Source organism: Colius striatus, chromosome 3 (genome assembly GCF_028858725.1).
Source record: "Colius striatus isolate bColStr4 chromosome 3, bColStr4.1.hap1, whole genome shotgun sequence".
In the NCBI taxonomy this organism is placed as follows: domain Eukaryota; kingdom Metazoa; phylum Chordata; class Aves; order Coliiformes; family Coliidae; genus Colius; species Colius striatus.
Window position 1 is genome coordinate 70,019,394 of NC_084761.1, and position 21,233 is coordinate 70,040,626.

A 21,233-nucleotide genomic window follows, 5' to 3' on the forward strand; every position below is an offset into this window, starting at 1 on the left:
CTCAGAAGGGAGGACCTCAGTGCTACTGCTAGCTGCTAAAAATACAACGTAATCTGTTCCCATGTGTCCAGCTCCACTGGAGGCACATTTCAGCTCACTGAGGATCTTGAAGGAAGAATTTAAAACGAAGCTGCCAGACTTGAGCAGACTGAACTGCACAGCTCATTCTATCAGAAAGACGTGCTCCAAGGTTCCCATTTTATCTCTTGGTATAAAAAGCAGAAACAGAGTTTCCTTTTACTAAGATATCAGTAACTTACACATCAGGCATGGGACAAGGTGGAAAGGAGGGGCAGGGAATGAAGTATTGCTTACATGCATCAGCATCTCAGCATCCAGCTCCCCCTCCTCTGAATTCAGAGCGCACCTGCCACAGTATCAGTCCCAATCTTTCCTTGTTCTGCCTTCAACATCTCCCTCGCAGGATGTTGTAGTCCAGGGGCCAGGGACACAGCTCACATATTCCCCCAAGAGGTGTCAGCTCTGGCATGGAGACTTGCTGCGCCTTCCCAACAACAGACCTGCCTTCTTCTCAATGAGACCCACTACTTCAAGGAAAGCAAGGGCAAAAGAAACCCTTTAACAACATCTACAAGTTTCTGGAGCAAACTCAGCCCAAAGGGTAAGACATTTTTAAGTATAAAAATATACATATAAAATATGTACTAATATATATAAATTATATATTATAACTATGTAACATCAATATTTTATTCATATATCTTTAATATATGTATGTATGCATGCACACACTGCTTACTACCTGTACCTCAAGCATCCAGGTATTTTTGTGACAGAAGAGTGCCCCACACCCCTCCCATGGCCATGTGCTGGGAACAGAAGTAAAGGGAAAGCTGCCAAAGCCCCAGCCCGTGGTACAGGCAGCAGGTGAGAAGCTGCTCCAGACAGTGCAGCCCAATACACATCCCCAGGTGCTCCATCCCCCCCTCAACACCTATTCTATTACAGCCCGACTCTATTCCTTACACTGGGAAAAATACCAGTACTAACAACTACTACAGAAATGTCATAAGCTACCTAATTTTGTAATAGATCTTCAAGGATACGTCAATGTCTGTGCTTTTAAGGATTGAACTCCCACCTGCCTGGCAGCACTAGAGCAGCCAAACAGAGCAGAGTTGCCATAACTAGTCACAAGCAGTACTTACCCTCCTGCCCAAGTCTGCAATAGTAAAATACAGATGTGAAGTTGCAGAGATGTGTCCTGCAACTTCACATTTACCTCTACAAACAACACCTTCCATAGCTTATTTTTTCTATGGATCGTAACTGTTTTCCTATCACAACAGTTTTAAGCAGTGCATGTAAAGTTTAAAAGGCTCCTGCACTGGAATATCTGGCCAAGGGGTTTGGCTTTCTGGATTTTCAGTGAGACTTTGCATCAGGACAGACCATGGCACCACAATTCCTTTCCCCAGGACACACCTGTACAAGTGTGCTGTAGTTCAGCTACACCACTTTTGATTAACACAGTCATGCAGCAAACAGTTGAAAGTTCAGGCTCTTCCCTGTTTTGATGTGTCAGTCTGCTACAAATCCCCTCTGCACAGGAGCTGAAGCACACCAGAAACACAGTGTGTGCAGCTCCAGGCTGTGGGAAAGAAGCAGCTGCAGGTTTTGGCTACTGTGTTTGACTCAACAGAAAAAATACACAACCAACAGCAAACACCCCACCAGCAAACCAGCCACATGCTTCACTTACCTACATGCAACAGTGCTGCCACAGCTCCCTTCCTTCAGGCCAAGATCCCAACATCCAGACGTGGCCCCTGAAACAGCTGCCTGCTGTCACAGCCCTGTGTGTGGCCAGCACTGCAGTTACAGGAGTGTGAGCAACGTGGCATTAAGGGGCTTCCTGGGCAGAGACACCTCAGAGCAGGATTAGGGACCACAAACGGGATGGTATGATTTGTGACACTCCCTCTTACTTGATCCTCCATACAGGGCAGAGGGATACCATGAGAAGACACACCTGTTCTGCAAGACCGCTGCTGAGCAGAGCGTAGCAGGGCATGGAAGCCAGTAGCTGGGAATCCCAATCACCACTGAAGAGCAGAGAAGGGCCTGTATTTCTCCAACCCGTGTATCTCCAGTGGACAACATTTTCAAAGTATTTATCAGTATCCAAAATAAATTTAAGCAAACTTCCCCACCCTAAGTTCAAAAAGGCCAGGCAAACCTTTGCAGCAGCAGGGAGTGCAGGAACCATCAAAAACATACTGAAAATCATTCAAATTGAGACACTATGTTTTATTAATAACTCTTCCAGATTACATTTCTATTCCTAAAAAAAGAAAACCCAACAAACCCCAGGAACACATCTAAATCTAAGAATTTCATTACTGTTCAATCCTGGGAATGGAAAATCCTCAAGTTGGACCATTTTATTACTTTCCATATACTTTAATATTTCAACATTTTAAAAAAACAATAAACCAAAGTAAAATAATAATAGCTGTGCACAGATTGCATATGGAACACGGAAGGTTGTTAATCACCACACGGCAATTTCCTGATAAAAATCCCTGATTAAGAAGTTTTCCCTCTAAATGAAGTTTATTGAACTCTCTGTTGGTGGCTAAGCCACTCAGTGGTACAGGAGCTGCTCCCGGGTTTCTTCTTGCTTAGATTATTCAGCCTCGTGTGCACCCTGGGACTGAGGTCCTTAGGAGTGGGAGCCAGCAGTGTTCTTCTTAACACCTTCTGTTGAACAACATGGAACAAGACAGAGTCTGCTCTGAGGAGCCTCAAGAACCAGCTCGTGAAGAAACAGGAAAGGTGGCCATGTGTAACAGAGGAAGAGAAGAAGTAGCCTCAGCTCCTGGGAGAGCAGACCAGCAGGACTCGGCAGAGGCGGAACACGAGGGAACGGCAGCGCTGGCCGAGCAGAGCCCGCCCACGGCTCAGGCACAGCCACCGCTCACTGCAGGAAGTTCCGTGGCTCCCCTCCAGTGCTTGTTTCACTACAATTCTGTACACTATATACAAAAAAGGGCAGCACAAGGACGGCTGCTTGATGCTTCCAATCCTTGCTCCTTTGCAGGGCGAAAATTTTAAAACCCAGAGTCTGGACTTATAAATAGTGCAGAAAATGCAAAGGCTAAGAAGACAATGCCTCCTATGATTGTCACTGGGGAGAGAAGACAAACAAAAAAGACATTAGATACTGCAATTTCAAGATCTCCTATGACACGTTACAGATTGTTCTTTTCCATGCCCCATTCTCAAATCATGTTACTTTAACATTAATGCTGCAGATAGTGGATGCTGTTTGTAGCTCAGTGAGTAGGCCCCTAATGCCACTCTCCTGTCTGACTGCATCCACAGCAACATATTCTGGTCCTCAGAAGCAAGCTTTGCTTTACTCTTGTTACTTCAGCTACTGTAACGCTGCAATAGATACCTGCTGTTCATCATTTGGGGAAAGAAAAGATACACCACTCTGCCCCTGCAGCAAGCCATCAGAGCGACATACTAATTAGCAGGTTTTGCACAGTTTAGGTAACTGCATTGAAAGAGACACTATCAAAACCATCACCTGCCTGCAACAGCCACAGTCTCACAGAGGCTGGAACTGCATCCCAGTAAAGCACCACTGCCTATGTTCTCCTACTAACCAAACTAACTAGCTAGATGGATCTTTGGTCTAAGCTAATAAGGCTATTCCTGAAGCCAAAGATGCACTTATTAAATCATGTTTAGATTAGCTTTTTGTCACCAATTTCCTTGTCAAACAAGCACGACAGAATGGATGTTTCACTTTTTGCAGCAAATTTGGTTTTCTACAACCTCCACAACTACAGAACACATTCTGAATGAACATTTTGAGGAAGCAGCTTCACAGAATCCCTCTTGGGAGCAAGAAATCTCACTCCATCACAGGACTGGCAGTTGAAACAAGCTGCAGCCTAACCAAAGGAAAAACAAACAACCCAATCTAACCTTACTGGTCCTTCCTGTTACAGATATGCCACACACAGAATAGCTTTTAAAGCTTTTGTATGGCTGGCATAACTTGTAAATACACAGTTCTCTTGCGCACCTAAAGGTCTGCACGCAGAATTACACAGACTCTCCCTTACTCACGTTGAACAATGCCTACTTACTGTCCAAAATATTGTATTCCTTTCCTCCCACGGTGAATCAAAACACACCTCCCACATCCATCTTTAAACTTGGAGCCACGACACTTGTTCAGATTCCTTCAGTCAGAGTCAGTAACCCATGAAGCACAGTCAAGGCCGGAGCCTTCGGCACCTGGCGCTTGGGCTCTGCCTGGCAGCGTGGTCAGCACAGGGCCAGCCCTGCCAGGAGATGACTGTGGGGCAGGAGGGGAGCTGGACTGAAGGATACAAACTCCAAATCAAAAAGTCTGGAGATTTTCCAGAGGTTTTGAGAAACACTGTTCCCAAGCACGTAGTCAATTTACACCACAGACGTGAGGAGCATTAGTGCTTTTTTTCTTTGGTTGGAGTGAGTTTTCACTTACCAGTCCTAACAGAAATCTTCTGTGCTATCATTCTCCCTCCAATAACTGCTAAACCAGTGCAGAGGCAATGGCCCACTGTCCCACCTACTGCCACACCGTAGGGGTCCTGAGAGAAAAACACAGAAGGGAATCATCAGCACGGCTGAAAACGCACGAGTCCCACATCAGGCATGGAGGATGCCTAAAGAGTAGTACAAGTGTACATCAGCTACGGAGACAGACTTAACCTGACTATAGATGCATGTTTCAACCAAGAAGCATCTTAAAGTCTTTAGATACAGATCTAGAAATCGCTCTGCTGTACTTAAACCTCTAGAGGGAAGGTGGCAGCCGTTAAGAAAAACAATACACATCAGCTGGAAGAACACCAGCCATAAATCCGTGAACTGCAAGTGAAAGCCTTCAGCAGCTCAAACATTCCAACTCCTTTGTCCAGCTTCACAAGCTTGTGCTCTACAAGCTGCCTCCCCACCCTGCAAACATCCAAAGACAGAAGTATGACAGACTTTAAGTTCAGAGGATAATAGTTTTCCAAGTCTGCCAGCGACAGCTTTCACATCACTGCATAACAAGCAGCTATTTGATACATGAACAACTTCAGTATGCAAAGAGATTTCTCGGATCTACTTACAAATAACACAGTTAAAGGCAGCATACACGTGGAACACCTCATATAGCAGAAAACTTCAGCATTAGAAACAGAAACCAAACTTTTCGTGTCCAATAACAAGGGCAGGTAACAGCATGACTTTCTGCTGTACTTGAGCCCCCTCCCCTGCACATCTCTAAGTGAGCTTTTTAGCTAACACAGTTGAATAAAAAATATGCTGCCATCACATGAAGAATGCATGAAATATCTAACAGGCAAACAGCTAAGTTGTCTAAGAAAAGTCATGATACAATGACAAAACAGTGGCTGGCCAGAAGAACCAAAGCCACAAGCCAGTGAGAAAAGGTGGTCAGCACCAAGCAGAGGACAGGCAGGAAACCACCAAGAAACGTAGGTCAGAAGCAAGGCTGTGCCAGCAGAACAGAGAGGCCCCACAGCTCCTGGAAATCTCAGTTTCCTCGTGGTCAGCTGTCACCTGTAGAGCCCCCACTGACAGCAGGCTGAATTTCACTCCCCACTCCATTCCCTAGACTTGTCAAATTACCAGGCAAAGCCACTCTAATAGGACACTACAGAGTTTCCTTTTCTTAAACAGGTGAACAATTCTTATATCCAGTGTTACTATTAAGGTGTAACACCAAGTTCTTGAGGGCTGCTGTCAGGACTAGATTCATGAAGCCACATCTAACTCATCCTCCTGCTGTATGCACTGAGACATCCAAATGTCCACACTTTTTTACATCTAAAGGAGCCCTGTTTGTTTGTGCTGACAGGATGGATGCTACTCACTTAATAAAGTCATGTACTGTTTGGTTCCTTTCCACTAAAGAATGTATGGTCTCAGCTGAGTTACCACACTGCTCAAACCTCCATATAAAGACCATTTCCTTCCTCATACTCATTTCTGTAATGCTCCTGTATGTATCCTAGTATTTCACAGGCAAGGATTTATCTGAGCATATTATGAAACAACAGGGTATAAAACAATCCCACAGATAAAAAAATCATTAAGATTGAAAGCCAAGATGAAGGTATCTTCATTTTGTGTAGTATTTGTTTTTCTAGCACTTACACAAATGCTTCATATGCTGAAGGCACAACATGCCCCAGTTTCAGTTGTGATGCTCAGCACTTCATAAAGCAGACCACAGAGCCTGATGAACACTTTCTAATATAACACTTGGAAAAGAAAACTACAAGTTAACAACTACCTATGAAAAGATGGGCTTAAGCAGCTTGCCTAGCACCTTATAAAACCTTGGGCAGAGGCAGTAATGGTTCCTCAATATGCAGGACTACAACTACCTGAACAATGGGATCATCCTCTCCTCTTGCTGTTTCCTGCCTTGTTAGCTCTAAGCACCTTCCCTACACTGTAATAGAGACAAGAGGTTCCCACAGATTATAGCCTCCTTCATTACACAGCCCCGATTTGCCCCTAGGGAAGGTCTGAAAGTGCACTAAAGAAGCATGAGCCCCAAGGAAAAATATAAATTATCCCAATGCATGAAAGAGCACAGGTAAGCCACTTATGTTTATTAAAAGGTTGACTCTAAGCCTTAATTTTGCCTTAAATATAATACAGTTATATAGATTCCAATCATCACACTGAATATCACTTCATTTACAGTATTACTTACTGCACAGTAGTTTTAAGTTATACCACTGTACTATATTTGCTTAGATTTAAAAAAGAGGTATATTTTAATAGCTATAAGTTTGCTTTAAGAAGGTCTCTCTTTAAAAAAGCCACCACATTTAAACTGTAGGATCACACGGATCAAAGAAACATCTGTTCTCTAATATCTCTGAACACTGCAACAAAATCCAATTGTTTTCAGCTGCATGACATAAAATGATGATTTCCAGAAATGGCTGTGCAGTCCCAATCATCTAACAGTAATTTTAGTACTACCCAGAGCTTCAGTGTATTTATTTTCAGGTCTCAGCAGAGCTGTAACTCTAAGTAAGGCACAGCAAGGCAGCAGGTATGAATCCAATACCTCCTGCAAGAGTGTTTGTCTCTCCTGCTTCCCTGCAGGCAACCCAGAAAGGGCAAAAGCAGGGCAGATATTCTGCAGTACTCACCTCTCTGGCGGCCAAGACTATGGTTGTTAACTGGGAACGATCGCCCCATTCTGCTAAAAATGTTAAAGTAAAAGCTTGAACAAAGATTGGAGAAATAAAGTGCAGCCACTTCTTCTGAGGTATAGTGGTGCCTGGCCCTGTTTCCACATCTCCTGGCCCATTTAACAGTTTAGTTCTCTGAAGCTGTGGAGAACAAGGGGAAAAAAAACATAACCACAAACAACTGTAAGATTAGAAATGTCCTCTAAACAACCCCAATGAAATACTTACACACTAAAGCCAGTCACCTAGTACCTGCAATGTTATTAGCCACTGACTGCTGCATTACCAACGTATCGTTTACACTAGACACCATTTTAAAAGAATAGCTCTATATATGCACACACATCTGTCTGTGTACACATACACACACATATATGCTTGTAACCAACTCTAACCTCCAGCTGCGTCTTGCACTGCTTGCACTTACACAGCAGTTTCAGTAGGAATGGTTTTTAACCACAGATTTCCTCCTACTTTCAAAGCAGCGATCCCTCTTTTCACAAGTGGTGGCTCTCAAACTAGGATTTGATAAAATTACTGAAAAAAACTATACTATAACAGAGGCCTTTGCTGCAATACCACAAACCTCAGCATTAATCTGCCTGACCATAAAAACAAATAAAAGCAGAGGTAAGAATAAACTGCTGATGTCCTTTTTGCTAGCAATTCATTAAAAAAACCCCAAACCAAACAAAAAACCCTACCAAGCAAACCAAACCCAACTGCCCCCAAGTCATACTCTATGGAGAAGTCCCTTGCCACAAAACTGGGATCACCTGTTGAAATAACCTCCAGGATCCACTTATGTCCCATTTACCACACTTTTTCTGTGTGGACAGAGACAGATAAAGACCTCATACACAACAGTGTCATTCTGCAGCTTCACGGTTGTAACTATTTCACCAGCCACAACTGACAGAAAGCTTATGACTTACTTCCTCATCTTTTTTTTTAATTTCTGCTTGAACTTCTTCCAACTCTTCTTGACCCTCATCTGGACTCATTTTCAAGCCTTCACGAAGCATTCGGATGCCAAAAATTGCAAACAGTGCTGTTGATACATAGTATGTGTACACACGAGGAATAACTGTGGTGGCATAGCCAAACAAAACTGAAAAGAAAACAAACGCATCAGTTACAAAAATAAGCACGAGGACTCTAACGGTTTTTCCCACATCTAAGAAATGCTTGCTAGCAAAGCCTGCAATCCAAATAGCCACTGATAAATAAACAGTGCGTCTTTCGTTAGTTTTATGTAATTTTCTGGGGGCGGTTTGCAAGATAATGACATTCCAGAAACTCCAACCATTACTGGTCATACAAGAAACTGGCAGACAAGGCTCACCAGGCAAAACTGATGTGCTGCTATTTCCAAGAGCAGCATTATCTTTCCCATCAAAGACTATGCAAGTCCTGCCTTTTCTCCAAGCATGCCATGAAACCTTCATCTGTCATCATGTTATAGTAGTCACAATGCATACCAGTTAACTCCATTCTTATTTAGGACTACTTGCTGGATAACATCTCTTTCCAATCATTTCATCTATGAGATAAACTTAGAATAAGATTTTCTCCAAGTTAAATCTACTACACATACCTACAGATCATCCAGCTGCATGAATCTGTCTGTTGACTTTTTGCCAAATGCACATACCTGCATGTTACCATTCCCTTCTCTCCCACACTTCCCACAAACACACGTGGACAACTTTGATCTTCCTTTAATTTAAAAGCACTGATCCCACTCTAAGATCAAAAAACTTGCCTCCATGGTGCATCTACGTTTTTACAGGCACTGAAGGTGATCAGACTAAGCCAAAAGTAGTCCTCAAATAAGAAGAAATAGGTATCCAGGACAAAGTACTTGAATTCTTCACAAAGTAAGCCCAGTTAGGTTTTTTGCACAAAAAAAACCCCAAACCAGGTCTGTATGAACAAGAGTAAATTAAAACTCCACACCTAACATTCAAGGCTGCTTAGACTGTGCACTCACAACTGCCTATGTTGTTTTACTCCACACACAATTAGCTAAAAGGAAACATATGACTTCATGTGTTTTCTTGCATATACTTTCTTACTCTAACAATGTTCTTAGAAAGAAGCTACTACAAAATCTGGAAATTAATCTTCACTATCAAAAGTAAGACTATGAAACCAAAATGAATCAGGCTGTACTATTAGTAGACATGACACAAACACATATGAATAACAGTATTAGTGGCACAGCTAAATGAGCCAGAAGGAGCTAAACTGAACTTCTTTTTAAAGACTGAAAATACTGAAGCAAAGCAATTGCAGGAAACTATGTAAAAAGTTGGAGGTTTTTTTAGCATTACTTGCATATACAAGCATAGGCATAATGAACTAATCAGAACAGTAAGACAGCTTATTTTGTGAAGCATAGCTTGGAAAAGCACCCCAAGTAGTGATTACTTGGAGCTGGTGAGTTTAAATGAGCATATTTCATGAAATCAAGGTGGGTAAAACCCCTAAGAATTTACAGATGCAGCTTGTATAAAACAAGGGCAGTGGGGAAAGGGGGGGAGGAAAACAAACCAAAAAGGGGGTGGGGGGGAACCCATCTCCTTTCTGAAAATGGAGAAATAGTTGGGAACCTCTAAACTGGAGGACAAAGCAGAAAAGAAAGCTTTTATGAAAAAGCGTCGAGAATGACTTGAAAAAAGGCAGTATAGAAAAGGGGAGAGTTGTAATGGGCAGGAGAGAGATGGAAGATTCACAGAACAGTGTACCACCTATAGCCCTACACAACATGCCGTGAGGTAAGCAGCGCAGAACTGGGAGGGGAGTCGAAGACTATGAAGTGAGTAACAGAAGAAACACATACAATGCTGTCATTAGATACAATGCAAATGGAAACTGCTCTGAGACTACAACAATAATTGCAGCAGTATGTATACACACCATTAGCTACATGCCCAAAATCCATTCATAGAAACACTTGCAGAGAAGGCTGAAGCCTGTTAATTGCCCGTCTCCACTGTATATAAACCAACAAACACTCTGCAGTTATTTGGGCATGGCTAGGAAGGAGCATACATATTAAAAAAAAAAGTATGCAGCATCTGATATACCTGAAGGCTGCTCTATATTTTGATCACAGCTATGTAAGCACCCACAGCTACAGGCTCCTCAAGTTCCACCTGCCACCACACTTTCCTTCCAGCTCTTGGCTCTGGCAGTATCACCCACCCCAAAGTATCATGGCAGAACCTCATCTTCCACTTACAGGGCTCCCAGCACAAATCCAAATGGCTACAAGTACAGGGATACAAGTCAGACAAGGGAAATTTGTCATCCTATCAAGAATCTTTCGCCTTAGGAGGAAAAACAGAAGCCACTCCCACGTTCCCTGTAGGCACATCGCTTTAATGGGAGCTAAAAATAAAAAGGAAACCAATGGCTAAAAAACACAGGAAGCTCTTAGGTTTTCAATCCCATTCCTCTTTCTCAAACTCATACTGAAGTCTAGGAAGCACAAACACCTCAATATTCAATCTGAGCCACGGACCCCAGGAAAACCTTCACACTCTCCTCTTTAAAACAGAAATCTGCTACTTTCATCTTGGTTTCAATTACGATCTATTGATAAATACATACTCAGTACACGTTAAGAGTTGAAATGGAAGAGTGCTAACCTGATAAACATGTCATCAGTCCCAAGGCAAGCATAGCACCAGCCAGCACAGTCAAACGGTTGTACCGCATTGCCATGATGGCTGCAATGAAGAAGGTCTTATCCCCCAGTTCGGATACGATGATGACCGATATAGCAGCCACAAATGCATGAATGAAGCCCAAATTCGTCTTGTCAGCTGACTCCTCATTGACAGTGTGAACAGGAGCAACTGGCGAGGATCCCTTCTGTAAGGGAGGTGGGGAGGGAAACAACAAAGAAGTCACTAGTGAATTAGCCTGAATAGGTCGCAGAAGTACTGAGCCTTGTGTTTCTCCTGTCATACCATCCTGTATCAAATGACACTTTAAACTATACACCTCTCATGCAGCATTAACTAACTACTGGCTGTCACCTACCTCAAATTGCTAGTTAGGCGCTCAGCAAGAAAATCAGACGGTGCACTGATTATTAAAAGCAGTACTTCTCCGTGCACACTATTATCAAAACATGAGAGCCACTATGATACAAAATACAGAGAAAGTTGCTTTAGCTCAGGTCTAGTATTGCTGTCTTTACAATCCCTGGCTATTTACTTTATGACCTGGGCCAAATATGCCATTTTCAGACCTTCAAACTACAACTAGGTGGCTAGGATAGCTAGGATAGCTCGGGAGAAATATGCTGTACTTTCAAAAACCGTCAGAATTGCTTTCTTCCCTTGCAGAATTTTTGCATCTCAGCCACGCTAAAAATCTGCATGACTTCCCATTTGCTTTCTTTGGACATGCTCTATGTCCATTGAAAACTATCTTTTAAGGCTTTCTAGTGGTCAAACCAGACCAGCACAGTCCAGATCTCCCTCTCAAAGGGTTTACTTTTACAGGGAGTAAGACCTACAATCAAGGGAAAGATCTCCAAAATAAGGAAGTCGGTGCTCAACCAGAGACAGCTGAGAAAGCTTGTTTCAGCACGTCTACCAGCAGAGACACATTGCAACGTGTTTTAAAAGGGTGAGCTCCCAAGCACCTTCAGCAGTGCTGTAACCCCTTCGTTTTGAAACGTAAAAGTTTCCACGCCAGATGACACACTTCCCAGAGCTCCTTCACCTTCAGCTGCGCTGCACGTTCTTGGCTTTCCCCATCTAAAACTCGGCGTGCTCCCCACGTCACGCCAAGCTGCACGCTAGCAATTACTTCACCCCTCTGTGCGATCACACGGTGCTAGAACCCCTCTAAGCCAAAAGCACTTTTAACGCAAAGGAAGGAATCGCAAACACCGAGGGTAAAACCGGCAAGCTTTGAGTGTCGGCAAAGCCTGCGCTTTCCTGCAAGGAAGACCTGGGGAGGTCGGTCCCACTCCCCGCCTCACTGAGCGAGTGAGACACGGAAATATTTATCTAATGAGAAAAGCATTACGGCGTTTTTCTTGTCGGACTCAAATTACTCTCTTTTAGCAGGAAAAAGGGAAAGCTGCAGAGCCACCGGAGGGGAACTTGGGAGCCCGATGGCCCGCAAAAGGCGATGCGTCTCGCAGGCCGAGAGCTGCCAGAGGGGTGCCCAGGCCGCTCCCACCCCCGCTGAGGGAGGCGGGGAGATGCTGTGTTGGGTGTGTGTGTGCCGACAGCCGGCGCGGCGCGGCCCGTCCCCGCCTCACCTCACCTCAGCCCGCGGCTCGGCTCCCTGCGCTGCCGCCGCCGGCGGTGGCGGCGCCGGCTCCTTCTTCCTGGCGGGTTCTTCCTCCGGAGCAGCGCGCAGCCCCGCCGGGGCCAGCAGCAGCAGCAGCGCCGCCGCCAACAACAGCGCGGTGGCCCGCGGGAGCGGCGGCCGTGACGGCGGAGAGCCCATGGCTGCCGAGCGCGGCGCTGAGGGGAGGGGAGCGGCGAGGAGGCGGGGAGGGGGGCGACACAGCACGAGGCCCCTCTTAAAGGCGCCGCATCACAGCCCCGCAACCGTCTCCCAACCGTTTCCTGCAACGGCCCGGCCCGAGGGGCGGTGCCGCGCCGCGCCGATTGGCTGCGGGCGCCGCCGGAGAACGCTCCGCCCGCCGCCCCGCCCGGGCTGCCGGGTGCCGAGCCGGGGCACCACCGCGGCTCTCGCTCGGCGCGTAACCGGGGCCTTGCTTCGTCCTCTTCCCCGCCTTTCTTATCGTGCAGCTTCCCCGGGCGAACGGGCGAGTCGGAGCGCGTCCCTCCTGCTTTCGGAGTTGCCTTACGGGCAGGGAAAGGGCGTTGAGGGGCGGAAAGCGAAGCGGCTGCGTGAGACGAGGAAAAGATGCACAGAAATGGCCTGCGCACACCCCGGCTCCTAGCAGCCCGTGGGCACGGCAACGCTCTGGGTACCCGTGGGCCCTGGAGGGCCCTGCGCCCTCCCCGGAGCGCGGAGCTCTTTCATTTTGCAGGCTCATATGACCCAGCAAAGTGCAAACGTCTTTCTCCCAAACTACAGAGGCTAGGAAAGCATGCAAGGGGAGCTTCTGAAATGGCCAGGAATTCAGGGGAGCTGAGCTTTCTTGCCTCCATAACTGTCTAACATGCTCCATACCTGTATCAGCTGAGCCCTCTGTTTTTTCAGGCTTAAGCTGACCTAGCAACGTGGAAACATCTGTAGCTTTCTCCCAAACTAGACTAGGAAGGCAAATCTTTCTTTGCTGGCTCAAAGCTTGCCTACAGTCTAGTATACCAGGGCGAAGAACAGTAAAACAAGGTACTTGTGGAGCTTCCTGAGAATCGCCAAAAAAGAATATGGAAAGATGTGGTCTCAGGACAGGGTTTGTTGATGTTCCATGATGAACTGAAGCTACAGGAGTGTGGATGGAGAGAGGGTTGTGAGAGCCAAGAGTGGCACAACATTTTATGCAAACTAATTGCCCGTGTTTTGCAAATACAGAGCTCAATGGAAATAGAAGGCGTAATAAACTTTTAATTAGTTAATTCATAATATGTACCTCAGTATATAAAAATTATTCTCGTACACAAAAATAATGTATGCGTCTAAGTAGAAAACACATGGAGGCACCAGCATCCATATGCTACATCATGCAAATCAGTCATTCACTCCAGTATCATAAAAGGACCAAAATATTCAATGGTTAGGTGCGAAAAAACCATCCCTGTGCCGAGTGACATCATCTCCCCAGTAAAGAATTTCTTTGCAGCACTTGTCAGACATTGGTTTCCATGTGCTCTCTGCCTCTCCGTGTGTTACCTGCTTTGGCAGTTCGCTACATGTACTCTCACAGGCTGCTTAAAAAACAGTGTAGTTTTGGTTACGGTCATCCTGAATAACTGCCCCCTCTAACACACAAGGGATTACAAGAAGGATGGCAGACCCATAATGAAGGACATAGATTTTCTGCAAATTCTGTTCTACCATCTATCCACACAGAGAACCTTCCATGATTTTCCCAGTTTAGGGATAAACAAGGAGTTTTCAGCAATGAATGAAAACACTTCGGCGCAGAAGAGAAAATACAGAGAATGGGTCTGTTTATCTCTACTGCTGAGCATGAGTCATTCCTCCACTGCAGCTTTCTCCACCGGTTTTTGTGCTTGCAGTTATAAAGCAGTGACTGGTTTTAATTATCAACAGGGAAGCACAGAAAGACAATACACCATTTGCTTCCCTCTGAAGTGATTAAAAAAAAAAGAGACTAGGTGTGCCTAAATATTAGCCAAGGCATGAAAAGTAGTAGTTCATCAGTAGTACTACCCTCTTTTCATCATGCAGTTTTCACGTTGATGCATTTGGGCATGCTTCACAACAGCAAGTGTTTCATGCATAAGATATAAACCAGAAAATAGTCAATTAGCATCACTTCAGTTGGAATTAGGGTTTTCAGTAAACCTTTCTTTAGCTTGTAGGATATGCAGAGACCTTATATTTCCCCACATAAATTGGTAACACTGATAAGATTATTATTGAAATCATGAGCCCTTAAGCTAGAATTAAGAGAAAATGTGTGACTTTAATAAATCACAAATCTTTTGTTTCCTCATAGAAAACATTTCCCAGTTTGCACTACACATACTAAGGAAGAAATATTCTAAAAAACAAATGGTATAAATGCTTTTCGATGCTTTGGGTAGGAGCTAAAGTTCTTCTGATAGAACTCGTGACACAAAACAGCAGCCAGTGCCTGGTTAAAAAGAACATACATCACTACACACCACCATGTCACATTGTGAAATCCAAGTGTGATGGCCATAGATAGATATATGAGGAGCTCTGCAAAATAATGAGGGCAAGAAACTCTCTCAAACCAGTCTCCGACAGGCACACTGTGGCTCAGACTTATGACCTTTCCTGCAAGCAAACAGAAAGAAAGTAGTTGAGAGCAACATGTATTAAACAAACTTTTATCTTCTACTCACAATTACACAACGTGCTCATTAAAGTGATCATCATCATCCACCTCCATCTGATCTGGCAGCTTTGCACTTAATGAAATAAGATGCCATCTCTGTCTGTTTGTGGAAATACAGAGTAAGGAAACCTATTTTTAGCCCCCATAGAGCCAGAAGTGAGGTCCCCGAGGAATGGCACAAGTCCTAAGCATTAGCATGCATCCGTCCTTAGGATACCCTAAGTTTTAAGTTCTGTAAAACAGACACAGACATCCTTTTCCAAACAGCCTCTTTTCATCTACTGAAAGTTTAGAGAGCACCACACTACAGGAACTGAAAAACACTCGTGGTTTAAGGAGTTTGAAGCTACAGAAAACTATTGAAACAACCAGGAAAAAAACCCCTAAGTAAAGAGTTGGCAGAAATGAAAACATCTTACCTGATTTACTTTTTCTAAGATTAGCTAGAATCACAAGACATCTGTGTTGGTGAAGAGAGGCCCAAATGTACATCATAGCTCCTACAATGTGGTACCAGCGGATCTGCACAGAAAGCTCTTTTCCTCAAAGAAATATGTCTCATTAATATACGGCAAAGAAATACCTTCCCAAGCATCATCCGCAAACATTGTGTACATTTAAAAAAATCTTACTGTCTTACAAAATTTCTAGTACTAATCCTTTGAAAGAGGCTTTTACATCCTGCTCCATTTAAGTGTTCAGCTGGTAGTTGATTTCCCTTAATATGTCCTTAATAATTCCCTCGATACCAAAAACATCTAGTCTTTAATCCAATAGCTTGAGGTACAGCATGATGTACAACTGATATGTAATTGATAGTCTAAGACCTCAATATTGGATAGTGTTTGTAATTCTCATAATCCTAATAAAAGATGTTGTCATAGCTCAGGTGAACATGTAAGTATACATTTGTCTTGTTGATAGTGAAATACATAGATACGTACGCCTACACCTGCACAGCATGAACCATTTAGGCCTTGTCAACTAAAGAAATGTTAAGTGTATTAAGGATGATTTTCAATGTACATGCCCATCCCTAAGAACCTACAAGATGTGAAGACATCTTTGTCTAGAAAGCAAAAGGCAGATGTCAGAGATCTGAAAGTTCTTTTAAAAACCACCACTGGAATAAACTAGACCTTATATGGTTGGAAGTGGTTAAAAACTTCACTGAAGTTGCATAGTAGTAATGACCACCTTATAAAAATCAGTCATGGGAAAAATGCTACAAGCAGGTCATGGTTCATCTTGTGCAGGGGAACAGCAGCTCCACCGTGAGACTACATGGAATGTGTTGGCAGAAGTGAGTCATACAATTCAAATTTCTGCTGTATTAATGGAGTCATGGCAATACTGAGGGAAAGAAGTGAGTGACTGATGCAAGGCACAGCAGTGGTGAGTTCTCAGTGGAAAACAAAGGTGGCCAATACAGCCTTGCACATTCACCTTAAAGGGAAAGCTCACAACAGAAAAACAAGCTCTGGTCTGGTTTGAGAACTGAAGTTGTGTAGTGACATGTGAGAACCAGTACCTATTACTGTCCTTCGTAAAGCACATGTATCTCAAAGCAAAACTGATTGATAATGATCCTCAAAGTACCTGTGTGAGGTGTCTCTCAGGAAATAACAGTGGTGGTTCACAGGAAAGCATGTCAATGTCTGTATTTGTGTACAATGCTGGTTGATTATGTGATATCCTGAAACGTCATTTCTTTCAGCTGCGCCAGTAAGTATTTTTATGTCTCATCATGCTCCTCACACAAGCAGCCCCCTATGAAACCATTTGCCACAACGGAAACAAACGGGAGCAAAACCGCATTTCTGGCAATAACTAAGTGGGCACTTACCGTTCCTGACGTTAGTCGGCACTTGGCATAGCAGCGTTGAGCCAACAGCAATGTAGTAACCGAGTCCAAAGCAATACTGCACAATGTGAATGACACCACTGGAAAACACGCTGGTCCAGAGGCATTCTGCAAGTCTCCGACAGCTATGCAGCCAAAGCAGCACGAGCACCAGGAGCACAGAGAAGTGCTCGACATCTGCTTGAAGGTAAGAAAGGCAACTGAGGCAGATAGGAAAAATGTAACACCAAAAGTGCTTCAAGAAGGCTACCTTTTCCCCTCCCCACAGCAAAACTTTACCTTCATTGTAATTAACTGAGCATCGGGGAAAATATTTGCACATGAGGCCCTGCTGATGCACAGCAAGATTATTTCTAGAAGATGCTAACATCCCTTTCTGCTACAAGGGCTGCTGACAGCCATCACACCCAGAAATTAGAATGATTTCTACCTTGAATAATGCTGAAAGGACTTGGTCCTCCAGGAAAGCCACTTGGAGCCTAGTTTAAAAGCAGCTCTTGAAGTAGCAGTTGAAGAATACACATCCAGGACAGGATGGTAGTGCAGCTTTCTAGGATTCATATGGCTGCTTCATAATAGCTGGAATACTTGCCTGTGTTCTTGCTCTGAAGACCTCTGCCAAGAGCATGGTGCATGTGCTGAATCCATGATGGAAGCGGCCTTCTGAGGAACTTGTCTTGGAAAAGCCAGATCAGCAGAAAGCCATTCCAGAGCACAGAAACCACATAAAAGTGAGTGAACCACCTGTGGGAACAAAGGGGTCTTCATTAGTGGTCTTGTCATTCCTTAGCTGGAAATGTAGCTGCAGGACATGCTTGCCTGATGGGGAGTACATTCCGTTTTGGTGCCCCTATCACTAAGTAGAGAATTCAGGACTACTGTGGTACCAAGCAGGAATAACCCTAATGCTGCCTTCTCCCAGCAAAATGCTGCCCAGAATAACCTGTAGCTTAGCTTATTTTACTAACCATAGCTGCACTGAAGAGGAGAAAGTATAAATCACACATTGCAAAGGTATTCCTCGATATTTACAACTTATCATGATGCACACAACTTTTTCTTTAACATTTACACCACTGAAAACACACTTAAATTAATTTTCTGGGCAGTTCCAGGCTGTTGTGTCTAGCAGCACTCCTACTTTCCTCAGTTCTAGTCGATGCATTGCATGACATGTTGAAGTTCATAAATGACAAAAGCCGTTGGCAAAAGGCACCCAAAGGTGATTATTCAGCTGCACCCCAAAATATCTTGTCCCTCTGGAAATTCAAGGTCTACAACAATCACATAGAAAAAAAAGGAGACACCACGAATAGCACTGGGTGATTACAAGGCAAGACATCATGTCTTGCCCCATAACGCACTTATAAAAACATATGATGCATTACTAGAATGCGAGACATTACAGTTAAGACAGGTAACTGGATGGAGTTAAACAGCCTATGATATCCATCTCAAACTAGGTAATCCAGTATTTCCTTTTGCTTTTAAAACTAAAAGTCCTTCTGGCTATGAATAAAAGCCAGTACCTCTGGAAACATCTGCAAAGAGATGAAATACGTACCTTGGGAAGCCGCCCATGGCCTTGTCTGAACAATGTAACTATTGGTACAAAACCAGGATTTAACTTTAAGAGTCAGAGAAGACTATATTTCTCTGGAACATCCAAACTTTCTTTTGGGAGAGTGTAGGGGTACAACACCCTTGCTTAGTGACAACAAAGCAGCTCCGGTATTGCTCAACAGAGGCCAAGTCAGAGCCACAGGGGTATGGAGCACCCCTCCACACTCCAGAGTGCCCTGCTCATTAACAGTTGGTAGCCCCTTCAGATAATCACTTCTCCTCCTTGGTTCCTTCTCCTACCAAGCAGAGATGCAATGGCAGAAGTAAAATTTAACCCTCTTCTTTATTTTCTGCTTAGAAGGCAAACAGAACTTGTATATTGATAAAAAGTCATCGCTCTCTCCAAGTTCAAGCTCTTTCCCTGCTGTCCTGTTATTCAGCAGATTTTTGTCTCATCATTTGCCGAGAACTTTCTCCTCACACGTTGCTTTTTGCTTACCAGCAAAACAAGCCCCGTCCACTTAGACAGACATGCCCTGTGAGCTTTCAGCAATCCAAATTGCAATGGGAATGTATATGACCTACAGAATGACACAGCACTGCAGCATGGTGTCATCCCTCAAGAAAAGGAATGTTCGCTATTTGCCAAGCTGACCTAAAACAAATCATAACATTTGACAAGATGGAATAGCAAAGTTAATAACAAGCCCAGGCCACGGAAAACACAATGCTCGTTTGGAAACAATGCACAAATGAATGGAAACAGAAAATGCCTCAAGGGCTACCTTCAGGAACTTCTCTATTCTTTCAGCTATCAGAGTTTTGGGTTCACTATAACAGAATAACTAATAACTTTGTAGATGTTGAAAGCTTGAGACCAGTTCCCTGAAAAAGCCATGCTCTTCAGACACTATCTTCCCTAAGATGGGGTGGCAGGAAACTTGTTGGAGAAAGGTCAACTCAAACAAGAACCTATGTTATAAATGTAGCACTTCACAATATGCTGTAACTAAGACAAAGCCTCTACAAGCCCTTATTTTCTCTGAGGGTACTGCAAAGCTTAAAATATTTTTTGTAACCAGAAGCCTGGTAACCCGCAATAGTACATTACAGCCTTTCCATTGAATAACATGCTGTGTCACAACACTCGTTACATGAGGGGTGATGGGATCTTTGGGTTAAGTCCTGTTCTGCTGGCCTTGCAAGATCCAGTCAGGCCTATGTTCAAGTCAAAGTCTAGTTCTAGTCATGAATCAAAGCTGACCAAAAATAATGAAATCCCAATAATGTACAGAAGTCTTTAAATGTTCTTTCCCCTCCCCTTTTCCCTCTTTCATCCTGTTGAAAATTTATTAAGATACGTGTTTGGATAACACTGTCATTTTTTTGCCTTATTAGAGACTGTTCATGCAGGATTCAGATAATTAACATGCTGTAATTCGTATTCTAAGTCACACTTTAAAAAGAAACATCAAGAGTCGGTTTAAGACAGTAAACCTGCAGTATATTTCCATAGTCACAGCTAATTCAGGAATCCACGTTCCCAGGTCCCACTGGGGTCTTGCAGAAAAATTTTTGCAGATACTGCGTGGGACTGGGATTCGAGGCATTAGGCTTTTGTTCCAATTTGGAACATAGAGATTCTGTAAGACCACTGGCTCTGTGCTCCTCGGTTCGCCATCTCTAAAAACAGCATAACACTTCTGCAAAACAAACTGAACCCCACTCTGTAACAAGGCAGTGGTACTTGCGTATGCTGTTTATTTTCTACCTCCTATGCTGAATCAAGTGAAAGGCACATCTAACTATGCCGGCGCTGCCGGGGCACAAGGCGTGCAGCACTGAAGGGCAGAAGGCCGGCAGGCAGGTACCTGGCAGGGAGGGAGGCGTGCTGCCCTCCGAGCCGCCCCCTCACCTCTTGGGCACCTGGAGGCGGCGCAGCCAGTCCGGCCCCTGCCCGCAGCCGCGCTTCGTCTTCCCGTACCGAATCAGATCCTGGAAGAGCTCGGAGAGGCCTCCGGAGAGGCCTCCCCCGGGCCGCGGAGCCGGGGCCGCCCGCAGCACCACCAGCGCCGCCAGGAAGGCAGCGGCCAGCAGGGCCCAGGCGGCGGCCAGCTCCGCCGGCATGTCCCCGGCGCAGGCCTGGCCCGCCCCGCTTGGCTCCGCTCCGCCCCCCGCCGCGGAGGGCGGCCGGGTCGTGGCGGTGAGGGCCGCGCGTTCTCTTCCGGTTCCAGCTGTGCGCGGAACGCGGCGGTCGGCAGCAGGGCACTGGGACGCCAAAATTATTCGGGGCTGCAGGAGTCCTGATGGCTGCGCTCTGTCCCCGTAGCTGCCTCTCAAAATACAGGGAGGTGCTCGTGGTGGAAATCGGTATTGGTAACGTCACCTTATGCATCTCGCAGTGTCCGCGTTGTCTGCACCAGCTCTTTCCGTTTCGGTTCGGAGGCGGTAGGGAAACGGCCGAGACACAGACCCGCCAGTTCCACCGTGATCTTCTCTGGTAACCCGGGAACGACTTCCCTGCAGCTGCCCGTTGGCCACCAAGTTCACCTTTCGG

The 21,233-nt window shown here is 44.7% G+C and overlaps 2 protein-coding genes across 4 annotated transcripts; both read right to left on the reverse strand.

Moving 5' to 3' along the window:
- Positions 1–2,250: 2,250 nt before the first annotated feature.
- TMEM165 (transmembrane protein 165) lies at positions 2,251–12,859 on the reverse strand. Its single transcript, XM_061993960.1, has 6 exons — positions 12,546–12,859; positions 10,907–11,132; positions 8,186–8,361; positions 7,209–7,391; positions 4,511–4,616; positions 2,251–3,151 (listed from the first exon to the last, which is right to left on the reverse strand). Exons 1-6 carry the CDS (start codon positions 12,729–12,731, stop codon positions 3,075–3,077), a joined length of 954 nt encoding a protein of 317 aa, XP_061849944.1. The 5' UTR covers positions 12,732–12,859; the 3' UTR covers positions 2,251–3,074.
- A 973-nt stretch (positions 12,860–13,832) lies between these two features.
- On the reverse strand, positions 13,833–20,805 carry SRD5A3 (steroid 5 alpha-reductase 3). Of its 3 annotated transcripts, none has more exons than XM_061992822.1 (5): positions 20,661–20,805; positions 17,706–17,857; positions 17,096–17,290; positions 15,669–15,791; positions 13,833–15,188 (listed from the first exon to the last, which is right to left on the reverse strand). In XM_061992822.1, exons 1-5 carry the CDS (start codon positions 20,801–20,803, stop codon positions 14,929–14,931), a joined length of 873 nt encoding a protein of 290 aa, XP_061848806.1. In that variant the 5' UTR covers positions 20,804–20,805; the 3' UTR covers positions 13,833–14,928. The 3 variants fall into 3 exon arrangements, with proteins under 3 accessions (XP_061848806.1, XP_061848805.1, XP_061848804.1); XM_061992821.1 differs by having other exon boundaries at positions 15,669–15,785; positions 20,592–20,805; XM_061992820.1 differs by having other exon boundaries at positions 20,592–20,805.
- Positions 20,806–21,233: the final 428 nt, after the last annotated feature.

Coding starts and splice junctions, on each gene's coding strand:
- TMEM165 (XM_061993960.1), bottom strand. CDS start 12,731: ATGGGCTCTCCGCCGTCACGGCCGCCGCTCCCGCGGGCCACCGCGCTG. Junction 8,362..10,906: donor ACTGATGACATGTTTATCAG/GTTAGCACTCTT, acceptor TTTTCTTTTCAG/TTTTGTTTGGCTATGCCACC. Junction 3,152..4,510: donor GAAGATTTCTGTTAGGACTG/GTAAGTGAAAAC, acceptor TTCTCTCCCCAG/TGACAATCATAGGAGGCATT.
- SRD5A3 (XM_061992820.1), bottom strand. CDS start 20,803: ATGCCGGCGGAGCTGGCCGCCGCCTGGGCCCTGCTGGCCGCTGCCTTC. Junction 17,291..17,705: donor TCTTCAGAGCAAGAACACAG/GCAAGTATTCCA, acceptor ACCTTCAAGCAG/ATGTCGAGCACTTCTCTGTG. Junction 15,189..15,668: donor TCTTAGAAAAAGTAAATCAG/GTAAGATGTTTT, acceptor GTTTGCTTGCAG/GAAAGGTCATAAGTCTGAGC.